The sequence below is a fragment of the Solanum verrucosum genome, unplaced genomic scaffold (assembly GCF_900185275.1).
Source record: "Solanum verrucosum unplaced genomic scaffold, falcon-dt-bn FXZP01000220.1, whole genome shotgun sequence".
In the NCBI taxonomy this organism is placed as follows: Eukaryota; Viridiplantae; Streptophyta; class Magnoliopsida; order Solanales; family Solanaceae; genus Solanum; species Solanum verrucosum.
The window spans coordinates 994,570-1,016,240 of NW_026020308.1; the positions used below are offsets into that span (position 1 = coordinate 994,570).

Consider the following 21,671-nt stretch of genomic DNA (forward strand, 5'->3'; position numbering starts at 1 on the left):
CAAAAACCACTAGAAAAATGAAAATGTATAAGCTTAAACAATTTGTTGAAGTTAAAATGAAGGCATGGTACAATTTCATGAAAAAAAAATATAGATAAATTTGACCAAGATTTTGTGCCCAACACAACAAATGCAGAATATAAAATGTCGGGTCAATGAATTTCAGATATCTAATACTTTAGAAAACATAAAAATAATACACAATTTCTTCAAGTTAATGAAAACAAGTGGAAAGAACATATGAATGTTCTTCAAACAAGAAGTTTTTTTTAAAAAAGAAAAATAAATATTTACCTTTATAGAACTCTTTTTATATTTCTCTTCACTTCAACCTGGCGCTGAAAGAAAGGTGAAAGGAGATTTATTTTTTTTTTTAGTGAAAAGAAAAGCCAATTTATAAGGCTGTGAATTTGGAAGAGATGTGATAGGTGGGTTGAATGTATTAATGGACAATCAATTCATTAAATAGTTAAGGGGTCGTTTGGTTGGAAGTATTAGGAGAAATAGTTCATGTATTATGTATGGTATTATTTAATACTATGTTTGGTGGAATTTTTTGGCCCAAGTATAACTAATGCATGAATTAGTTATGCGCCATTTGGTGGTATTAGTAATACATTAAATTTAATACCATGAAATTATCTATATAAAGACAAAAATATCTCTTAAATCATTTTATATTATTTTCTTGATTTTATGTTTTATATTTGTACTAGTAAATTTATTTAAATAAATTAGCTTACAAATTTTATTATTTAGAGAGAATTGTTTGTTAATAAATAAATGCAATACATATCAATACAATATTTAAAATGTGAGTTGTTTAACATTTACTAATTGAAAAGACAAATAGATCACCACATGACGTTTGTGATCTTAATTGAATATATTATTTGTTGATTTATATGTGGTTTCTAATTATTTGTATGTTTTGAACAATTTATAAATTGCATACATATTAAAACTACAACTTACAATTTTTATGTATAAATGTAGATGATTTATTCGATTTTACTATTGTTTACCGTCTTTTCGGTTTTAAAGTAGATCGTCTATCTATTCTAAATTGAAAATTAATGTTTTTAAGTGATTAATTTATTAAGATGACAATTGTTTACCTTCAAATAATTCAAGTGAGAAAATAACAAACATGACAACAAAATTGTTCTTCTCCTGGCTAGTTAGAAGGCCATAAAAAATAATATTGTCCGATAATTATCTACCTTGACCCGATTATATAAAATAGAAAAAGGGTAAATTGGAAAGAAGCTTTTTGTAAAGTTTTAATTCAAACACAAGATTATGTGGGAAGCAATGAACCAAACACTTGATAAAAAATATACTCCACATTACTAATTTCTGCACTACTAATCACTCCATTAATAATTCCTGCATTATTTATTTTTCTACCAAACGACCCTTAGTACCTCGTAGTTCCCTACTTGTATAAATTCTTTTTCAAAAATATATATTTTTAAGAAAAACACACAATTAAATTGTGTCTTTTCCAGCCTAGAATACCATTAATTTGACACACTTTTTAAAACTAATAAATAAAATAATAACCTATTATATTATTTATTTCGTTTTATAATAATAAATATTATTGCTAAAAGAAATATTTATTACTACTAAATATTTCTTTTGTTACCGTGATAAAACTCTTTCTATCCTGAATCTTGTATAATCTGTTTGTAGTAAAACTAAAAATCATATTCATGTCTAGAATGAAAAACTAAGGTACATATACATATATATTAAAATAGATGGAATATATTTAAAGTCTTGTTAGGGTTTGTATATATGCCGCACTTCATTGAGTCACCTCTATATTTAAGTAAGTTTTTTTTATCATTTTGACGTTGACTTGTTTTTTTTGTTAGATCTCACCTATAATATTGTTGTGCAATAAAATTCAACCACCAAGTTTTAATGTAAGTTTTTTATAATTGTCATGTTGAATTATTTTTTTGTTGGACCTCGCCTACAATATTGTTGTTGCAATAAAATTCAACCACCAAGTTCTGAATAAATTGAAAGTGTCATTACAAATTAATAACAAGATATATTGATTTTTAGCGTGATATACTATGAAGATCAGACATAGCTTTCGAAAATTGAATACAATCACAAACCGACTAGCTAAGGATGGATATTAATTTAAACAGCTTTTAAATTATCGTTTTAATTTTTTTCATGCTCAATAAAAGAATTAAATACATAAATAAGTCATTTTTATTTAATATATATTTTTAAAGTATTGAATAGTATTAAAAAGAAGTATTCCTTTAAAATTAAGAAATATAGTTGAAAATCATTACCAACTTTAATTTTGAATTTTTAAGACATTATTTTAAGATAATTTTTTTTAGAGCAATTGACGATGATGTGTATAATTAAAAGATGTGAAATATTTTACGTGAAAAATATAATGGCCAATTTAGAACGCGTTTAACTGGAACAAATCATAGTTTAAGTGTTTAAATAAAAGCATACATACAAATTTATAGAAGTTGATATAATCAACCTTAATATCATGAAGCTAAATCTGGGGAGGATTAATTTCTCAAATCTTCTCTACACATTCCATTTCTTTCACGTGACAATATAATGGCCAATTGAGAGTGCGTTTAACTGGAACAAGTCATAGTTTAAGTGTTCAAATGAAAGCATACATACAAATTTATTGAAGTTGTTGATATAATCAACCTTAATATCATGAAGCTAAATCTGGGGAAAGATTTCTCAAATCTTCTCTACACATTTCATTTCTTTCATGTTTGTTTTTAGATGATCATGGTGTTCAGATCAATACCTCAACTAATTCCACGAAACAGATTTCATCTCTCTCTCAGATAATATATATCAGGTAAATTCTATCCATCAATATTAAGACAAATGAGAAGAAATCACTAAATATTTTTGTTTCAATGGGAATTTAAATTTGAAACCGAATAATTTTCTACTACTAAATTTGATGCTAATTCTTTCACGTATTTTCTTAAACATGAAAAAAGGTTTAATTAAAAGCAATGTTACACCTTTCTTGTACGATTAATATATGCTAATGCATAGTTAGTTCATAATTTCAGCAAGTCTTTTAGGGAAATAAGTAAGTGATCATTCCTAATTAGTTAATGATTTTTAGCAAGTTTTTAGGGAATGATTAAGTGCTTAATTCCCCTCATTTATAATAAACTTAAGATTAGCTCATCACCCAACCACTAAAGTCTGAAGTTAATACTATTCCATTTTAAGTTGCATTTACTCCTTTTTCAAATTACTCCAAAAGATAGTTGTTATAAGTTATTTTCTTTATGTACTTTTGTTTGTCCACCATTCAATTTTTTATTTTTGATATTTTACTTTAATATTAATTACTTATTTTTCAAATTATTTTTTAAAAAGTGTGTGTCAAATCAATACTTCCTCTGTTACTAATTACTTGTCTATTTTTTTTTAGTTAATCCCTAATTACTTGTCAATTTTGACAAACCAGGAAAGAACATTTTTTTACCTATTATACTCTCAATCAATTACTTTGAAAAAAGTAGAACTTCTTGAAAATCTTAAGTTTTTAATTCATTCACTTCATAATAAATAGGGATAAAATGAAAAACTCACTATGTCAGTAATTTTTTTCTTAATAGGTGTGTCAATTCAAAAGTGGACAAGTAACTAGGGACAAAGAGAGTACTAGACAAATAAAGCAAATATTTTTTTGATGACAAGGGAAATCCACATCCACTACCATTTGGATGTGCACATGGTAAAATCTCCGCTCTTATGCAACAGCTCGCAAACCACAAAGGAGAGGTAACTCGCACTAGGCAAGCCCGATGCGACGAGCTCGACGAATTTTCTTCTAGTTTTATCATAAACTTCTAAAATGACAAATAATTTAGGATAATTATTTTTTAAAATCACGATAGATAATTTGAAACAAAAAAGTATTTAGGAATAATTTCAGAGAGACCCATTCAGGTTTCACTCTATAATATTTTACCTCCCTTGTGGTATACGATATTACTCCTACCTCCCTTATTTTGATTATTTTGTAGCAACTTTTAAACCTATTTAAAATAAATATAAATCAATATGACTTGACAAATTTATCGTTCTTTATATTTATTTTTTCATATTAATGCATATCATTAAAAACATGAGTTATTTAATAAATACTTTAAAAATAAATCAACACAAATAAATTAATACTATATTTAACAATACACACGTTCTTTTTTACCAAACAAAGGTACATATTTCTTCATGTTGAATTATTTTAAAAGTATTTATTAAGTAAATCAATTTTAATAATATGAATTAAAAGGAAATTTTACTAGAAATTAATAAACTGATTCAATTACATGTAGGCACGTTTAAAATATTTATTTTGATTAAGAATATGATTGTGCTTTTTTTTCAAAAGGCATAGAAAGTAAGTCAAGAACGTGATTACACATTTCAGTCAAATTCTTTTAAATAATCAAAGTCCATTAAGTTAAATTATGACTATTACACAAAATTTATTAGGTGTGATACACACAAACAAATAGTAAAAATGTGATTTTAAGTCAGATGTATGTCAAAAAACGTGGCTAAAACTTTACGTTGAAACTAATAAATTTCAAATAATAATAGGCGAACTATAGAGAATTAAGTTAAACAAATTTGATACTATGTTATTGTATATGTGATAATATGATAAATCTAATGTCATTTGGTGATATCATGGTTGTTTTTAATTTTCCTAAAATTTTTAATTTTGGATTTACAAAATAACATGTTAAATTGCTTTAAAATGTTTTAGAATGTGCTTTATGAAATTATTTCATAATTATAGTTAGGAACCAAATATGCCCTTATACTATATGTGTAGGTTTAAATAGTTAGGCCAAATAATTAATAAAGGACAAATATAGTGAATTTCACCTACTTTTAAGGGTATTTCTGATTTTTTTCTGTAGAAAAACATAATATTACAACAATAACCGCAACACATAATTTCATAAAGTGGCGTTTGGAAATAATAACATATATACATATTTTATCATTACTATAATTTCATAAAGTGGCGTTTGAAAATAATAACATATATACATATTTTATCATTACTATGAAGGTAGAGAATAATACAAGTATTACAAAGAATGAAAATCATTTCTAAAATAAAATAAAATATTATTTCAAAGAATGACTATTACTGACTATTCAAATGTATATGAATCTCAAAACAAATTTTTTCCCCCAACTTGCATAGCTATAGTTGAATTACTAATAATTTGCACATGTATAGATGTTGAAAATACATCCCAATTTCATTAAATTTATGTACTCAATTTCAAAGTGAAGTTAAAAAATCTTAGGAAAATTTATTTAAAAGGCCACATGGTATGTAGATTCAAAAATTAAATATTTGAAAGGCCACATGGTATAAATTCATTTACCCAACTTCTGACAAAGGCATTTAAAGGTAATTTTACAACAATATTGGTGAAACATTAGTATGGCATTTAATTTGTATTTTTTTTACTTGCTGGAATTGAAGTCCCCATAAACCATAATCATAGATTCTCACTAAAAATAACTTTAGAATTCCAACAATAGCAAAAGAAAATGTAACCATAGTCTATTTCTCGAGCACATGATAGGTAATTGAGAGATAAAGCTATCCTATTCGTTATGAAAAATCAATGCTCCGGATCAAATAAAGCTTATCTACAATCTCACTAAAAAATATCTAACATGACATTTAAAATAGTCTGAAACTAGAATTGCAAACATAACATTACAAAAAGTTGAAACTAGAAATTTAGTGGACACTCAATATAAATAGTAACCACTTCAAAAATAAACGTCGGTATTCTTTAGTAAAAGGCGAACGAATAAGAGGAATTATTGAATTAATTTAACTTTGAGATAAGGTTAAAACCACATTCAAAATATTATTATTTGTACAAGTTTCATATATGCCATTTTATACTCAACAAGTAATTTGGACTTATACTCTTTCTGTTTCGATATGGGACTCTATTTGTTCCTTTTTCCTCAACTTTTTCAATGCATCAAAAAAGAATGTGATTCCTTTCTTGGTGATCATTAAGTTATATGTTGCACCAAATCGATATCGACAATTTTCAAATAATTTGATGAGTTCATTTAACTTTGTAATTGCTTGATATCCTCCTTTGTTAGTTTTTGCTTTGTGAGTAAGAGTTCGTTTTGATCGATATGCAAAAGTTGAAGGTGAATATAGTGTTTATTATTTTTATTGTGTAATGAAATATATTTAAATTTTAAAAAAATTACAAAGTACTCCGTACTCTACATGGAGGGGTAAATAAAAGGTGGAGTGGAGGAGTGGGAAGAGAAATGAAAAAAAAAGTTATAGAGAAATGGAACGTATAAATTTTTATCTATTAAAATAATTCCTCATACAACTATTACATGGTGTGCCTCAACCACCGTAAAATTTTTCGTACTTAAGTCCCCACAAACTATAAATACAGACTCTGTTATTTTACACATTAATGACATTAAATATCATTTTGCCCATCAATCATTTATTCAAAAATTATTTCCAAATTTATGTGATACTGACTCTGCCAATCAAATCATAATTCATGTAGCCTAGCTAGTAGGTATTGATCGCAATTTATTAGGCCTTGTTTTAGATTTTTAAGTCATTTAATTCAACATCTAATCATGCAAAATATTATAATGTAAAAAAATTAATTTGGTTTCCCACCCGATATTCAGAGCCCACAATGAAATTCCGACTAAATTCGAATCGCGCACTGCAGGGCCCATTCGGGGGTGGCGCTCCCAATTTTTTTTCTCTATATCCAAGGCTCAAACTTGAGACGTCTGGTTAAGGGTGAAACACTTCCATCAGTGCACCAATATCCATATTAATAATGTAAAAATTGTTACTAGTATATATTGAATAATGATAAGGTTGATTATGTTAAATAAAAATCTATAAATATAAAAGTGCAATGTAGAGTATATAAAAATGTCATTTAACTTTTGGATCCTAAACAAGCATGCGGAAATTGAAATTTAAAAGTTATCAATAAAGAAAAAAAAAACATTTCTTTTAAATGGAGTAAAGAAGAAAGTAAGATAAAAAAAAAGAAAAAGGCCAAACACATACACAACCCCTTAAACTTGTCCTCATTTTTCATTTTGGCACTCCAACTTAGCCTTATTCCATTTTAATCCTTAAACTCTATTTTTTCTGTACCATTTAAACACTAATACTAATTTTTATAATTTTTTAAATTTATTTATGTTCTTCAATTGCAATTTCTTATTAATAGACGTGTGCCTGTTAATTTTCGTAAGAAAATTAAACATTCGCGAACGAACATAAAAATTTTCAAACAATAATATTATTTTTTGAGATTTCTCTGTATTTTTGCATGAAAATAAATTGACGAAAGTTCTTTGATTTTCTTTCTTAAACATTCAATTAAATTAAATAACACTACTTATTTATTTTTTCTTATCATCTAGGCTATCCAAATTAACGCAAATACTCACTTTTAATTTTTAATATAAATCAATACGAATAAAAATAAAAACGATCTTCAATAAGAGTAAAAAAAGACTTCCGTTCATTGCTAATAACACTACTAAAAAATGTTAAAACTCGATTGACTTTGTTAGGTTGTCGGTGATTTTTAAGAAAGAAAACCAACACAATTTCGTCGGTTATTTTTCACACAAAAATACATAACACTCTTAAAAGAAATTATTATTTTTTAAAAAGAATTATTTTTTGTAATTTTTTAATTTTTTTAACTAAAATTAACTGACACATGTCGATTTAAAATAAGAAGTTGCAATTGAAGAATATCTATAAAAATAAAAAAATCATTAAAATAGTATTTCGTGTTAAAATGATACATAAAAAATAGAATTTAAAGATTAAAATGAAACAAGGCTAAGATAAAGTGTTTAAAGGAATAATGCAGACAAAATCGAAATATTATCAATGTATATATACTCCAAACACATCCATATTTATTACAGGGAAAAATTATTCCACTAAAATTGTTTTTCTATATGTCTTTTCACCTTACGTGCTTATGTGGAATTACAATTCAATTCAATTAGTTATGGCGATATTCATGCGTCGTCATGTGTATAAAAAAAATCTTCTTATTTTCTTTGCTTATTCAATTCAATTATGGTGATATACATGTGCCGTTACATGTATACAAAATTCTTCTTATTTTATTTATTTTTGCTTTACATTTTCATGCTATTCATTAATAGTTGTACATATTTATGTCATCGTCAAATAAAAGATATACATATATTACTCTTCATTAACAACTCAAATATCGGATTTTGAAATATCAGGCTAAAACATTGAAACTAGAATTGTAGGCAGCACGCGATAAAGTGTAACCCCTCCAAAAATAAGCGTATACCATTAATTGCAATGCACACACGGTATTCTTTAATAAAGGGCGAAAAAATAGTTCATTTGTGCTCACTGCCTGGATTTTGCTATAAGCTGCAGTTTATTGTTGGATTTGTGGTTAACAGGGCTGACTCAACAAGATTGGGGCGTAAATCGAAACTTAAGAGAGGGGCCCTAATATTTTATTTTTTCATCATATATACTTTTATTTAAAATCTATTTTTCAAGCTTTTATAGATGTGAAGTCATTAGTTACTGTTTTATAATCAATTTATTTTAAATAATTCCTTTTCAATTGATAATATAGCTAATTCATTCAATCTCTCTTGAAACATTGTTGATCTTAAATAAGATTTAGGGCCTGTTTGGATTGGCTTTTGACTTATGACTTATAAGCCAAAAGCCATAAGTTAGGATTTCTAACTTAAGGCTTATTTTTGTTATTTTGGCTTTAAAATAAGTGTTTATAAGCACTTTTAACTTTACCCAAACACTTCAAAACTGCTTAAAAGCACCTAAAATAAGTCAATCCAAACGGGCACTTAATCAATTTTAATTTCAAAAAGCTTCTTTCGGTTGAGGCAACAGTTACAAGAACTGTTAATATTATTCTATAAGCAATATGTGTATTTGAAAAAAAATCAAGTCTTTTTATTTGATTGGGTATTTTTATTAGATTATTATCTTCCATTTGTATTATTTATCTTAACACTTTTAAACGAAAAATAAATCTAAACAATCAATTCCATAATAACCATTATGTGTTAAATAAAGTTCGACATTAAGAGAATGTTTTTTTAAAATTCTCATCATCTAGTGGTCTCAATTTTACCACTAAATAAGAAATCAAAAATATTTCCATACGCTTCAATTGGTTCGTTCTATTTTGAAGTGAAAAAATAGTTTCATCTACTACAAGTAATCAACTCTAATTTCAAGGGACTTTGTGATTTCGTTATCAATATTTTCATTAAATTGTTTCTTACGAAATTCAGGTTCTAAATTCATCGCATATGCAATTTCCTTAGTAGAAATCATACAACTCGTGCCCTTGATCTAACGATCCTCATTCTCCCACTTGATAAGTTGTTGCTACTATGAATAACAAACAATAGTAATTTGAGGATATCTATGAATACCATTACTAAGAAAACATTGCAATATAAAGTTGAAACTAGAATTGTGGATGTACTCAATAAAGAGTAACTCCTTCAAAAATAGGCGTATGCCACTAATTACAATGGACACACAATATTCTTTAGTAAAAGGCGAAAGAATAGTTCGCTTTGTGCTCACTGCGTGGCTGCGTGAATTTGCTCTTAGCTGGGCGATGCCATTTTATACTCAACAAGTAAATTAAACTTTTACTCTTTCTGTTTCGATATTGGACTCCACTTGGTTCCTTTTTCCTCAACCAAAAAGTATGTGTGTCTGTGGGAGGGGGGCGGGGGGACTAACAAAATTTCAAATAATAATAGGAAATTCTATTCGAATAGCTAATTTAAATCAAGTACAAGTCAATAAAAGTGGCTTGAATAGAATCACACGATTCGGAGGTGTCTAACACTTTTTAAGAATGTAAGCAATTTGCCTGCTTTGGATGGAACTATTGACGGAGTTAAAAAGGCAAAAAAATTGAGCAAGATTTTCAAAAGGACAATAAAATTAAGTATGAAATCAAAAATGCAATATTTGGATGGAGCTGTTGACGGAGTTAAAATCTATGTATAAGGCTTATGTTAGAAGACTCACTCTGACATGAGTCTTACAAGGTTCATTCTGCTATAAGCCTTCCTTTTTAAAAAAAAACGATGTTGACTTTAAAAATAATAATTAATATTCCTTCTTCATTATTTATTTAATCATTTTATTGTTGTATTTTTTTTTTTCTATTTTCATTATTTGTATGTAAATAAAAATGTAAATGATGCAATCAAGTTTAATAGTTTTTTTTATATAATTTGCTAATATTGAGGACAAAATATAGGGACATGAAAAAAAATATAAAGAATAAAATTTCTAAACATTGCATATTAAAACTTTTGAAAATTTTGCTCAATCTTTTTACCCTTCTTGGCTTTGGACTCATATCCAATAGACATATGTTATGAATACAAAGAGTATACTGTCAATGTCAATATTTTGAGAAGTTGATATACAAGTTTGAAACGCATCATTTATAGGATTAAAAAATGTTTTAAACAGGGGAGTATAATAACCACAAACAGTTAAGTTAAACAAACACAATTTTATTCGAATAACTAATTTAAATCAAGTACAAGTCAATAAAAATGGCTTGGATAGAATCACACGATCCGGAGGTGTCTAACACTTTTTAAGAATGTAAGCAATTGGCCGGCTTTGGATGGAACTGTTGACGGAATTAAAAAGGCAAAAAAAATTGAGTAAGATTTTCAAAAGGACAATAATATTAAGTATGAAATCAAAAATGCAATATTTGGATGAAGCTGTTGACGGAGTTAAAATCTATGTATAAGGCTTATGTTTGAAGACTCACTCTGACATGAGTCTTACAAGGTTCATTATGATATAAGCCTTCCTTTTTTTTTAAAAAAAAAATAACGATGTTGACTTTAAAAATAATAATTAATATTCCTTCTTCATTATTTATTTAATCATTTTATTGTTGTATTTTTTTTTTCTATTTTCATTATTTATATGTAAATCAAAATGTAAATGATGCGATCAAGTTTAATAGTTTTTTTTTTATATAATTTGCTAATATTGAGGACAAAATATAGGGACATGAAAAAAAATATAAAGAATAAAATTTCTAAACATTGCATATTAAAGCTTTTGAAAATTTTGCTCAATCTTTTTACCCTTTTGGCTTTGGACTCATATCCAATAGACATATGTTATGAATACAAAGATTATACTGTCAATGTCAATATTTTGAGAATGCATCATTTATAGGATTAAAAAATGATTTAAACAGGGGAGTATAATAATAGAAAAATCACAAACAGTTAAGTTAAACAAACACAATTTTATTCAAATAGCTAATTTAAATCAAGTACAAGTCAATAAAAGTGGCTTGGATAGAATCACACGATTCGGAGGTGTCTAACACCTTTTAAGAATGTAAGCAATTTGCCTGCTTTGGATGGAACTGTTGACGGAGTTAAAAAGGCAAAAAAATTGAGCAAGATTTTTATAAGGACAATAAAATTAAGTATGAAATCAAAAATGCAATATTTGGATGGAGTTGTTGACGGAGTTAAAATCTATGTATAAGGCTTATGTTAGAAGACTCACTCTGACATGAGTCTTACAAAGCTCATTCTGATATAAGCCTTCCTTTTTTTTTTAAAAAAAAAACAATGTTGACTCTAAAAATAATAATTAATATTCCTTCTTCATTATTTATTTAATCATTTTATTGTTATATTTTTTTTTCTATTTTCATTATTTATATGTAAATAAAAATGTAAATGATGCGATCAAGTTTAATAGTTTTTTTTATATATAATTTGCTAATATTGAGGACAAAATATAGGGACATGAAAAAAAAATATAAAGAATAAAATTTCTAAACATTGCATATTAAAGCTTTTGAAAATTTTGCTCAATCTTTTTACCCTTTTGGCTTTGGACTCATATTGAATACACATATGTTATGAATACAAAGATTATACTGTCAATGTCAATATTTTGAGAAGTTGATATACAAGTTTGAAATGCATCATTTATAGGATTAAAAAAAGATTTAAACAGGGGAGTATAATACATATTATACACTTTTTTTAAAGTTAAGACTCTTGTTTCACTGTGCTTTTTTAGCAAGATTTTTAATGAGCCAATTATCAATGCGTATTATTAAACATATGTTTCAATGACCAATGTCATGTTCTTCCACACTTCCATAACCTCATTTGAAACCGAGGGAAAATAATGAGAATAACTTAACACTTTCCTACCTACCTACTTTAATTTTGTCTACACTTTCCTACCTACATACTTTAATTTTCTCTACATTTCTTGTGAAATATTTTACACTTAATATCATTTATTTATTTTACAAATTATTTTTTAGACATAATATTAAAAATCAATTAATAGATGATTACTATATTATTCTTTGACTTTATTAAATTTAATGCTTTGAAAAATGTGATAGATGATAAATAATATTTAAAAGTAGGGAAAATTGTGCATTATAGCAAACTATCATTCAAAATAAATGTTATAGCAACAGTTTCATTTAATTCTAATTCGTAGCAAACACTTTGTTATTCAGAGAATCTCGCTTGCCTCTCTCACTTTATACATATACAAATGTATGTGTTTGTGTTTGTATAAAGCGAGATAAAACTCTATATACAAATACATATATTTTCGTCCTATACATTTAGAATTATACAAATATAGATCTTCCTATGCCCAGTTTTCTTTTGCCTTTCGCTCTTTCTCGTTTTATACAAACACAAATTATATTACAATGTATAATTTGTGTTGTATAAAGCGAGAGAGAGGGGGGGGGGGGATTTGATATACAAATATTTTAAATCGATACAATTGTATACAAATTCAAATTTTATGCAGATATACAAACACAACCATTCATACATATACATAGTATTTACATATATACAATTATCTAACTAATATACATATACAATCGTTGCGATTTTATACAAACGAGATGCATGTCTGCGATTTATACAGATCAGATGCTCTATAGCAAACTATGTTTGCTATGCAGCGAAAATAACAAAATTGTAGCTATAGAGCGCTAATATGATTTTTATGCTTGCTATTCCTAAAATTTGCTCTTAATAGTAAAAGGGTAAATAAGCATAAAAGATAAATTATCTCTTGATTTTTTAAATTGTATAAGTATTGTTGAACAACTATTTTTAATATAATGAACAATTATTATTGAATGAATGGAGTAATTAATTTATGATAAATTTAAAAATAATTTTTGAATAAATGAATGATGGGGCAAATGAAATTAAATGTCATTAATGTGTAAGAAAACAGAGTCTACATTTATTTATGGTTTGTTGGGACTTCAACAATACTAGCCCAATATTGTTGTAAGACCACCTTTAAATGTCTTTGCCAGAAAGTTAGGTACATCAATTAATGAAATTTAATATATAAAAGTACTCTCTTTATTCATTTTTACTTTGATATATTTGAATTTAACATTTTCATTTTAAAAAATAAGCTTGACATGATTATTTTATTATATTATTCTTATTAATTGATTTTTAATATTAAGTCTGAAAATGATTTGAAAAATAAATAAATGATATAAAGGATAAAACATGAAGAAAAAAAATTATTTTTTCTTGATATGTTAAAAGACACAAGTAAAAGGGAAAGACTTTTTAAAACATCAGACACGTAAAAATGAATAAATAGAGTACCTAATTAAGTGAAATCGATATCATTTATAGTGATTAATTTATCTGACACTCTTCTTTCGTTTAATTAGTAAAAATAAAATATCACTATATTTATCAATAATTTAACTTTAAATTTTTATCCTTAATGCATGAATGTTTCAATGAGATTGAGGGTTTAAAGTCAAACTTCATAGAAAGACTTTACTCTTTCTTTCCAATTGACATATATAAGCTAAATAACAATAACATATTCAGCATAACCATACATGTGAGATATAGAGAAGATAAAATATATGCAAACCTTATAATTGAAGGTAAACCATGCAAATTTTCAATAATTTTTTTTTATAATACATAAGATTTGATATTTTTGGAATACTTCAAAATATTCAATAACAACCAATTTCATCAACCACCAAGGAATAAGGATGCAGTGCAGCGGATGGTTCCTCCCATCACCAAAGGTTTCTGTTTCGAGTCCTGGGTATGAAAAAATCCTTGGTAGGAAACACTTCCCCTGAATGGGCTCTACGGGGGGATAATCTAGATTAATCGAGCTCCAAAGTAGGTAACAATACACCAGATGGAAAACCCTTAAAAAAAAAAACCAAATTCATCAATCCAGAGTTCAACAATGTCAATAGATTTGCATAGCTATACAACAATATAACACAGGAAAAATGTGGGAAAACACTACATTCAAACGCATAGATTAGTAAAAGTTCATGAAACGAAACACCCTCCATATTGCAATTAGTGACTAAACTACATAGTAATAAACATGAAACGTCCCCCGACCCCCAACCCACCACCCCATAATTATATAACAAACACTACGATATCCACGAATCACAATGTATGAACTTGTAATGTTGAGATTAATAATGAAAGACTTGTAATGTTTCAATAATAATAATAATAATGTTTTTATAAGTATATCATCCACATATTTTCGAATCATCATTAAAATGTCAACATAGACAAGTTCCAAGAAGAAAAATGAGTATTTATTGTTTATGGAATTTGCTGTTTAAGATTCATAAGTTGATAATAGATAATGCAAGTGGTTTGGTATAAATTATAGGCTGCTATAAAGATGTTACAGACCTAAATCTTAAACATAAATTTGAGATGTTAATCTTCAACCTCAAGCCCAAATCAGAAATTTCACCAAAAACTACCTTAAATCTTCTCCAAATTCCCTCAAAAGATCCCTAGTAAAAATTCCAAAAACACCCGCTTGAAACAAATCACTCCTTCGCGAAACCGCTTTTTTCAAGAGGCACCACCACACCGCAATTTAGCATACACTTATAATAATTCTAATGTTTCTTGCCAATCTTAATTCTACTGCCTATTAATAAAACAAGCCAACTTAGAAGATCGAAGCATGTTAAAATGAAAATCGAAATCAAGCTAACACTTAAATATATCTGTCTCATGAGGCACAGAGCTACAATTTAACATACATACCATTGCAAACTCATGAATCACTTTCCTAGACTGTAGCTCATGACAGGACTTTGCTTTCAAGTTATTTTTTGCTTTCAAGTTATAATAATACATCAACTATGCTAAATCCATCAAGATACATGAAAGGGACATCACCGAAAACAAAAAGGCAGAGGATTACCATTTATGGTTTCACAAATCGAGCAATCTTGGAAAGCACTGTTCTTAAACTTCGGATACCAGCTCCAGATTTTGAGCTTACCATCACCTGAATAAAAGCCAAAAACAAAGTACTATTTTTCTAACCAAAAATGCACCAAAACTCAAACTAAAGCTAAAAATGTGCACTTCTTACCGCAGGCTGAACAACAGACTTGTTTGCCTTGAGTCTCTGCAAGATAGTGCATGTACAATGATCAACTTATGGGGGATACTTGAAATAGGTTAGAATTCAGATTAAAGGGACATGAGATTTTTCTAAGTTCACCTCTTCAATTTGCATGGCTTGTCGTGCCACATCTATTGGGAAAACTGTGTCTGTCTTGGTTAAAATAATCTGGTATTTCGTTTGAGCTCTGAACATTATGACAGAAGATTATAACCTCAAAAGCAGCAATCTAACAACAATGCAAAGAAGAAAGAGTTTTCTTGATTTTTTTTTGTATCTTTTCAACCCGTGAGAAGGGTGTGTGTGTGTGTATATATATATACTATAACTAATTGAGAAAAGACAATCAATTACAATTAAAAGAAAATATTCTGTTTCTTACACTAGGAAAATAAAGTCTCCTAAAATAATGCTAATTAATTAACACAATCAACACTTACATAGGCACGTGATGACGAACTGTACTACATAGGCCAGAGAATAGGCAACAATTCTATCTAGCTGACTCCAATATTGGACAGATAACCTTTTTATCTTTTAATAGGTAGGAAAAGTAATTTCTTTGTACCTCTCCATTAAATCAACAAGCTCATGATCCGTTTGTTTCATGCCCCACTTTGTATCAATCAGAAGGCAGACTCTCTTTAGACCAAGACGTGTAGAAACATACTCTTTCACCTGCAAATTGGAGCATTCAAAGAGAGCAAATGTTCAAAACTAATACAAAGAAACCTGGACATTTTGTTAGTACCAACAAATGCAAGAAGTAACACAAGTAAATCCCAGAAAGGTCAAAGCTAATCGTGTACTCACAAGATCCTCCCAAGCTTCTTTCACTTCTTCTTTTGCATAAGCAAAACCATATCCCGGCAAATCAACCATGCACATTTTTGAACCAAGCGTGAAGAAGTTAATAGTCTGCAGATGTGCATATTGTTATCTTACATGTATAGCAGGAAACAAACTTCTGTTCAGGAAATAAGTGTCACCTGAGTGAGGCCAGGCTTATCTGATGTACGTACAACACCCCATTGCCTGGTCAATGCATTTAGTAAAGATGACTTTCCCACGTTTGACCTTCCTATTCCAAGGAACAAATATTATAAAGGCAGTTTCCAAAATTCCCAATCACTTGAATCTTTATGTTTAACTTATAATCAATTGATTCTAGCACACCAAAAGCTTCTATAACAAACCAGTCTTCCAAAAAGAATGTGACATCAAAGGGGAAAAGATGAGAATTAAACATCAGATAACTAGGATAGCAGAAACTGTTGTGAATTTGTGTGTTTTAATTACTGACATGTTTCGTAAACCAACACATCAAGATGCATCATAATGACAGTTTTACGTCAAGACTCCCAAATGTGTATGCTTTGACAGTTTACCGTGTGGAACATGCATTATAAGGATATCATTCATTAAATGGTGTCACTTTCCAGTAACAAGCCCATAAGTGCAGCTTTCAAGAGGAAGAATATTTAACGTAAATTGAATGTCAAAAAAAGAAAAGAAAGGGGTAGCCCGGTGCATCATTCATGCAGGTCCAGTAAGGACCGTACTCCAAGGGGTGTGATGTAGGCAGCCTATCTTGACACAAGCATCTGTAGTTGATAAGAAGATGGTGACATTATTTTTTTGATGAAGGAGATGTTGATGTCATTTTTTACAAAACAAAAGCTCGTTTAAAAGCCATAAAAAAGGAGGAGAAAAGGAAAGTCAAGCATTCGTGCCAGGCATAAAGGAACTTAAGAAAGAGAAGGGACTGATCAGTAAACCTGCAAATGCAATCTCTGGAAGATCTGCAGGGGGGAATGACGAGGAAACCTTAGCTGCAGCAAAAAATTCCAACCTATTCCTGAACACCTATAGAAAAAGTAAGTTATAATAATAAGTAGAGTATACTGAAACATGGGCATCATATGTGGCTTCATACTATGATGAAACATCAACCTAAAGTCATGACAAGGTTTGGATATCAATTAACATGTAAATTATTGTACCGGCTCTTCAATCCGCTCCCTTTCTGAGCTTGTTGAGAAAGGAATGTTATCTAAAGGAGCAGAGAGTTCAATGTTATAGCCTGCCCTCTTTAACTGAATATCACGTCTACGACCCAACAACTGCAATACAAATTCGAGGAATTAAGACTTTAGACAAAAATGCTGAACACTGAGATTTCTGCACTAATAATATTGGCAATCAAACAAACAAATCCTAGTCAAAGTGATTACGTTGTCTTCCACAAAAGAAAGAATAGATGGACTGGGGCATATTGCACGAAATTGTGCATTCTTCGACAGTCCAACAGTTTTCGTTTTTGCTGAATCTTCTTGCTTTACCTTATTGTTATCTGAAAGCAATGGAAATGAGTTCAGAGGAAAAGGCTTAATCTACTTAGCCACAGATGATAAGTAGATTACATGACATGAAAACAGCATGGATAAATAATTACATAAACATGAGGCATATTAGTGCCTCTACACTGTGAAAGGAGTTAAACACCAGCGTAAGAGGATGTTTCTACTTTGAAACACTAGGCACGCCCGTTAAAAGCAAAAAATAGTTCAGCAAAGAGTTCATCTCCTTGGAACACAATTGCTCCACGACAACAAAATAGTTAATCCTCTTACCACTTATCAAAAAAGCAAGTATTCAAGAATCACAGGCCATATTCTTACAGACCTGCCAATTTATTTGTCAAATAAAAAGTACTCCATCAACCCCCTTTGGGGTCCAGTGGTTTGAGCTTGGGACTTCCATGTTGGAGGTCTCAAGTTCGAAACCCCTTGCCAGGGAAAGCAAGGGGTTTGCCTTCTGGGTCTAGCTCGTCGCACCAGGCTTGCCTAGTGCGGGTTACCTCTCCTATGTGGTTTGCGAGTTATTGCATAGGAGCGAGGGTTTTACCCTGTGCGCACCCAAAGGATAGCGGCTGCGGATTTTCCTTGTCATCAAAAAAAAAAAAAGTACTCCATCCGTTTCATTTTAGATGCTTAATTTGTGTATTTGACTAGGCACATAGTTTTAAAAATTAAATAAGACCTTTGAATCTTGGGGTTTTAAACTAAAAGTATGTATAACATACCAAAAAAACTTTTGAATCTTGTGGCCTTAAACACATCATTTCTACATCATTTCTACAAGAGAGTCGTTAAGGGTAAATGGGAATGTTGGAATTAAACACTAAATAGATATAGAAAGGTGACATTTATAAAAAAAAAAAGACTAAACAGGAAATGTGTCTAGGAAAGCAAGACACATGAATAGAAATGGATGGACCATGTAATGTAATTCTTTGAACAACATTTTATACTATAGAGCTTAGTTGCTAGGACTCTTCACTTACAATGTTGCACCCGTGTTGACATGACACGGTTGTGCGTATGGATCCATACCGGATTTGGTCAACCAATTTTGGGTACTTGAGAATTTTGGGACAGATTCAATGATTTTTGTAATCAAAACCAAATTTAAGGTGAAATTGAAGAAAATAGAGTACCTTATATATACAAATTTCTATGTCAGGTCCTTTTCCTTATAACACCTTTCAAGGATTCTCCTCTTCATCAATATTTTTTCCGCATAATACCTTGGAAGTTTTCCACATAATGTCTCATAATTTAGACATATAACTCTAACTTTAGCTATTGGAATTATCTTTAGCAGAAATTTGTATCTTACAATTTAGATCTAAAAGGATCCGACCTTTAGATACCACCCGTATCAGACACCCGAATCTGAGCAACTTAGCTATAAAGCCTTGTATAAAATCATTTATAATATAAAGTCACACATCAATAAAAAGTATAGAACTGTGTGAGCTTGCTCACATTCTCGGTCTTAGCACAAATAAAAAGGAGGAGAATTTGCAATAGGTTGACACACGGCGTAATACTAGTCAACTCATAATGAATAATATTAAACTTAGACATGATTAAATGGAGCATCATGGATAGAGAGAATTCACATAGCAAAGCCAACTTGCTTAGGATTAATGCACACTAGTAGCATTTGCTTAAATGGTTCTATCACACTTTTTGTTCTATGTCAATCACTGATGAAAGAAAGCGCCACAGATTATAGTACGTAAAGAGTGGTCTTTAACTTCCAAACTAGTACAATCCCCCGGTCTTAATCTTTCAAACTATCGAAGAAAGAATTGGTAATAATCCAAGCTAAAGGTTTAAACTTTACACAACAACAACAAACCAAGCATAATCCCACTACTTGTAGTCTATGAAGTGTGATGTGTAATGTAGCCATAGCTCTACCCCTGTGAATATAGAGAGGTTGTTTGTGATAGACCCTCCGCTGAAGTAAGCATATCAAAAATCAAGTATAACAATTAAGAAGAGAACAAGTAGTACAACAAATAACACAATAACTGACAATAGGTACTACTAAACAATGCAATTGAGCTTAGATGATTCAGAGACTTACCTATACTTGTTACTCCATCATCAAGCCTCTTGTTGGAGGTATCATGACGATCTAATCGAATACCTCGCTTCTTCTTCTTCTTTGGCCTTTCTTCAGATACGCCCAAATTCCTCTTATCCTGAACCTTCTTCTTCGAAAATAATTCAGTTTTTTGCTTACTCCCACTCTGTTTTCTTAGAGTAACATTTTCTTCTCCCATTTTAACGCATTTCACTTTTCTTACTGAGTTTCTCTCAGTATTGTTAAACTTTCTACGTTCGCCATGTAAAGTATTTTTTCTAGAATTAGAAAACTTTTCTTGCGTCTCCGAATCCATTTTACGTTCTGTTTTTCTTCTATGAGAAGTTCCAACAGTTACTTTGTTTTCCATATCTCGTTGAGGAAAGACTTTCTTCCTTTTCCCAACAAAAATCCCAGACTTGCCATTCATTTTTTCTGTTGGAAATGTTGATGATGAATTGCAGAAGCTCGATGAAGAAGAAGAGGGCTAATTATTTTCTGTGCCCTTTTACTCTTTTGGATCTCACCTATTTTGGGCCCTGAATTTGGACCAGCTAAATTTCAGACTTGGGCCCAAAGATTATCTGAATACACAACTTATTTTTGAGTAAATTTTAGGTTTAACAAACATAAAAATTATATTTGTATGTTATAGTTATAATTTGTATAATTGCGCTCCATACCAAACTTCTATTAATCTATATATTTTGGTATTCATATACATAAAAATCTGTATTTGTATATTTTGGTATACAAACTAAATCACAGTAATTGTATATAAGCAAAATTACTACATATATACAACACATATGTATACCGAATGGGTCTACTTGTATATTTCGGTATACAAATGGGTCTCTATTTGTATATTTCAGAATACAAATAGGTCCTGCAATTAATTTTTATACAACACATATGTATACCAAATGGGCCTAATTGTATATTTCGGTATACAAATGGGTCATGCAATTAATTTTTATACAACACATATGTATACCGAATGGGTCTATTAGTATATTTCAGTATACAAATGGGATGACAAAAAACATGTAATGTTTGCTGCGAATTACAAATAAAAAAAAAATTATGACTATAACATTTCATTTGAATTAATAGTTTGTTATTTCATACCGTGTTTCCCTAATTATTTTATCATACTCTCTAAAATTTTCTATCATTTGAAAATATCTATATTCTTTAGAATAGATACATCACTTTATGCGATGTATTGGGACGTTGAGTGATGTATTCAAAACCGAGATGCAATGTATCAAGATGTTGAGCGATGTATCGGAATGTTGAACGATGTATCTGAATTCCATCAAATTTAAGGGATTTTTATAATTTGAAATAGAACAAATTTATGATGTAATTAGATCTTAACACTATCTATAAAATTCTCAATCGTAATAAAGAAAGAAAGTAGTTTTATAACCAAAAAAATAAATTAAAATTAATTAAAAAAATTGAACAGAACAAAATAAATGATGCTACGATTAAAAAATAAATAAATAAATAAAAAATGATGCTACACCCTCTTAACCCCAAACCAAAAATCATCAAAACTTAATTTGAAACT

The 21,671-nt window shown here is 29.1% G+C and overlaps 2 protein-coding genes and 2 non-coding genes across 6 annotated transcripts in view; 1 reads left to right on the top strand and 3 right to left on the bottom strand.

Moving 5' to 3' along the window:
• Window positions 1-8,404: 8,404 nt before the first annotated feature.
• LOC125835161 (U5 spliceosomal RNA) lies at window positions 8,405-8,516 on the bottom strand. The gene has a single exon (XR_007443400.1). It is a non-coding gene; the product is annotated as a U5 spliceosomal RNA (small nuclear RNA).
• Window positions 8,517-9,622: 1,106 nt separating this feature from the next.
• Window positions 9,623-9,739, bottom strand: LOC125835159 (U5 spliceosomal RNA). Its single transcript, XR_007443399.1, has one exon. It is a non-coding gene; the product is annotated as a U5 spliceosomal RNA (small nuclear RNA).
• A 4,479-nt stretch (window positions 9,740-14,218) lies between these two features.
• LOC125835099 (uncharacterized) lies at window positions 14,219-20,600 on the bottom strand. Of its 3 annotated transcripts, none has more exons than XM_049514229.1 (11): window positions 20,093-20,600; window positions 17,887-18,005; window positions 17,656-17,775; window positions 17,431-17,518; window positions 16,642-16,733; window positions 16,466-16,570; window positions 16,221-16,330; window positions 15,752-15,839; window positions 15,620-15,655; window positions 15,446-15,532; window positions 14,219-14,292 (listed from the first exon to the last, which is right to left on the bottom strand). In XM_049514229.1, the coding sequence occupies exons 1-10, from the start codon at window positions 20,520-20,522 to the stop codon at window positions 15,449-15,451; spliced, it is 1,272 nt and encodes a 423-aa protein (XP_049370186.1). In that variant the 5' UTR covers window positions 20,523-20,600; the 3' UTR covers window positions 14,219-14,292; window positions 15,446-15,448. The 3 variants fall into 3 exon arrangements, with proteins under 3 accessions (XP_049370186.1, XP_049370189.1, XP_049370187.1); XM_049514232.1 differs by lacking the exon at window positions 14,219-14,292 and adding an exon at window positions 14,363-14,405 and having other exon boundaries at window positions 20,093-20,526; XM_049514230.1 differs by lacking the exon at window positions 14,219-14,292 and adding an exon at window positions 15,144-15,166 and having other exon boundaries at window positions 20,093-20,526.
• The window catches only part of LOC125835105 (40S ribosomal protein S4-like), a 254,483-nt gene continuing 250,298 nt past the window's right edge, over window positions 17,487-21,671 (top strand). Inside the window, exon 1 of the mRNA XM_049514241.1 lies at window positions 17,487-17,497. The gene's annotated coding sequence lies outside the window, so the exon portion shown is untranslated. The remainder of the gene's footprint in view (window positions 17,498-21,671) is intronic.

Excerpts from the sequence above, each read along its gene's own strand:
- LOC125835099 (XM_049514229.1), bottom strand. The coding sequence starts at position 20,522 with ATGAATGGCAAGTCTGGGATTTTTGTTGGGAAAAGGAAGAAAGTCTTT. Across the intron at positions 16,734-17,430 it reads TCCAGAGATTGCATTTGCAG|GAAGGTCAAACGTGGGAAAG; the intron begins GTTTACTGATCA and ends TCCTTGGAATAG. Across the intron at positions 15,533-15,619 it reads AGTCTGTTGTTCAGCCTGCG|GTGATGGTAAGCTCAAAATC; the intron begins GTAAGAAGTGCA and ends GCTTTTATTCAG.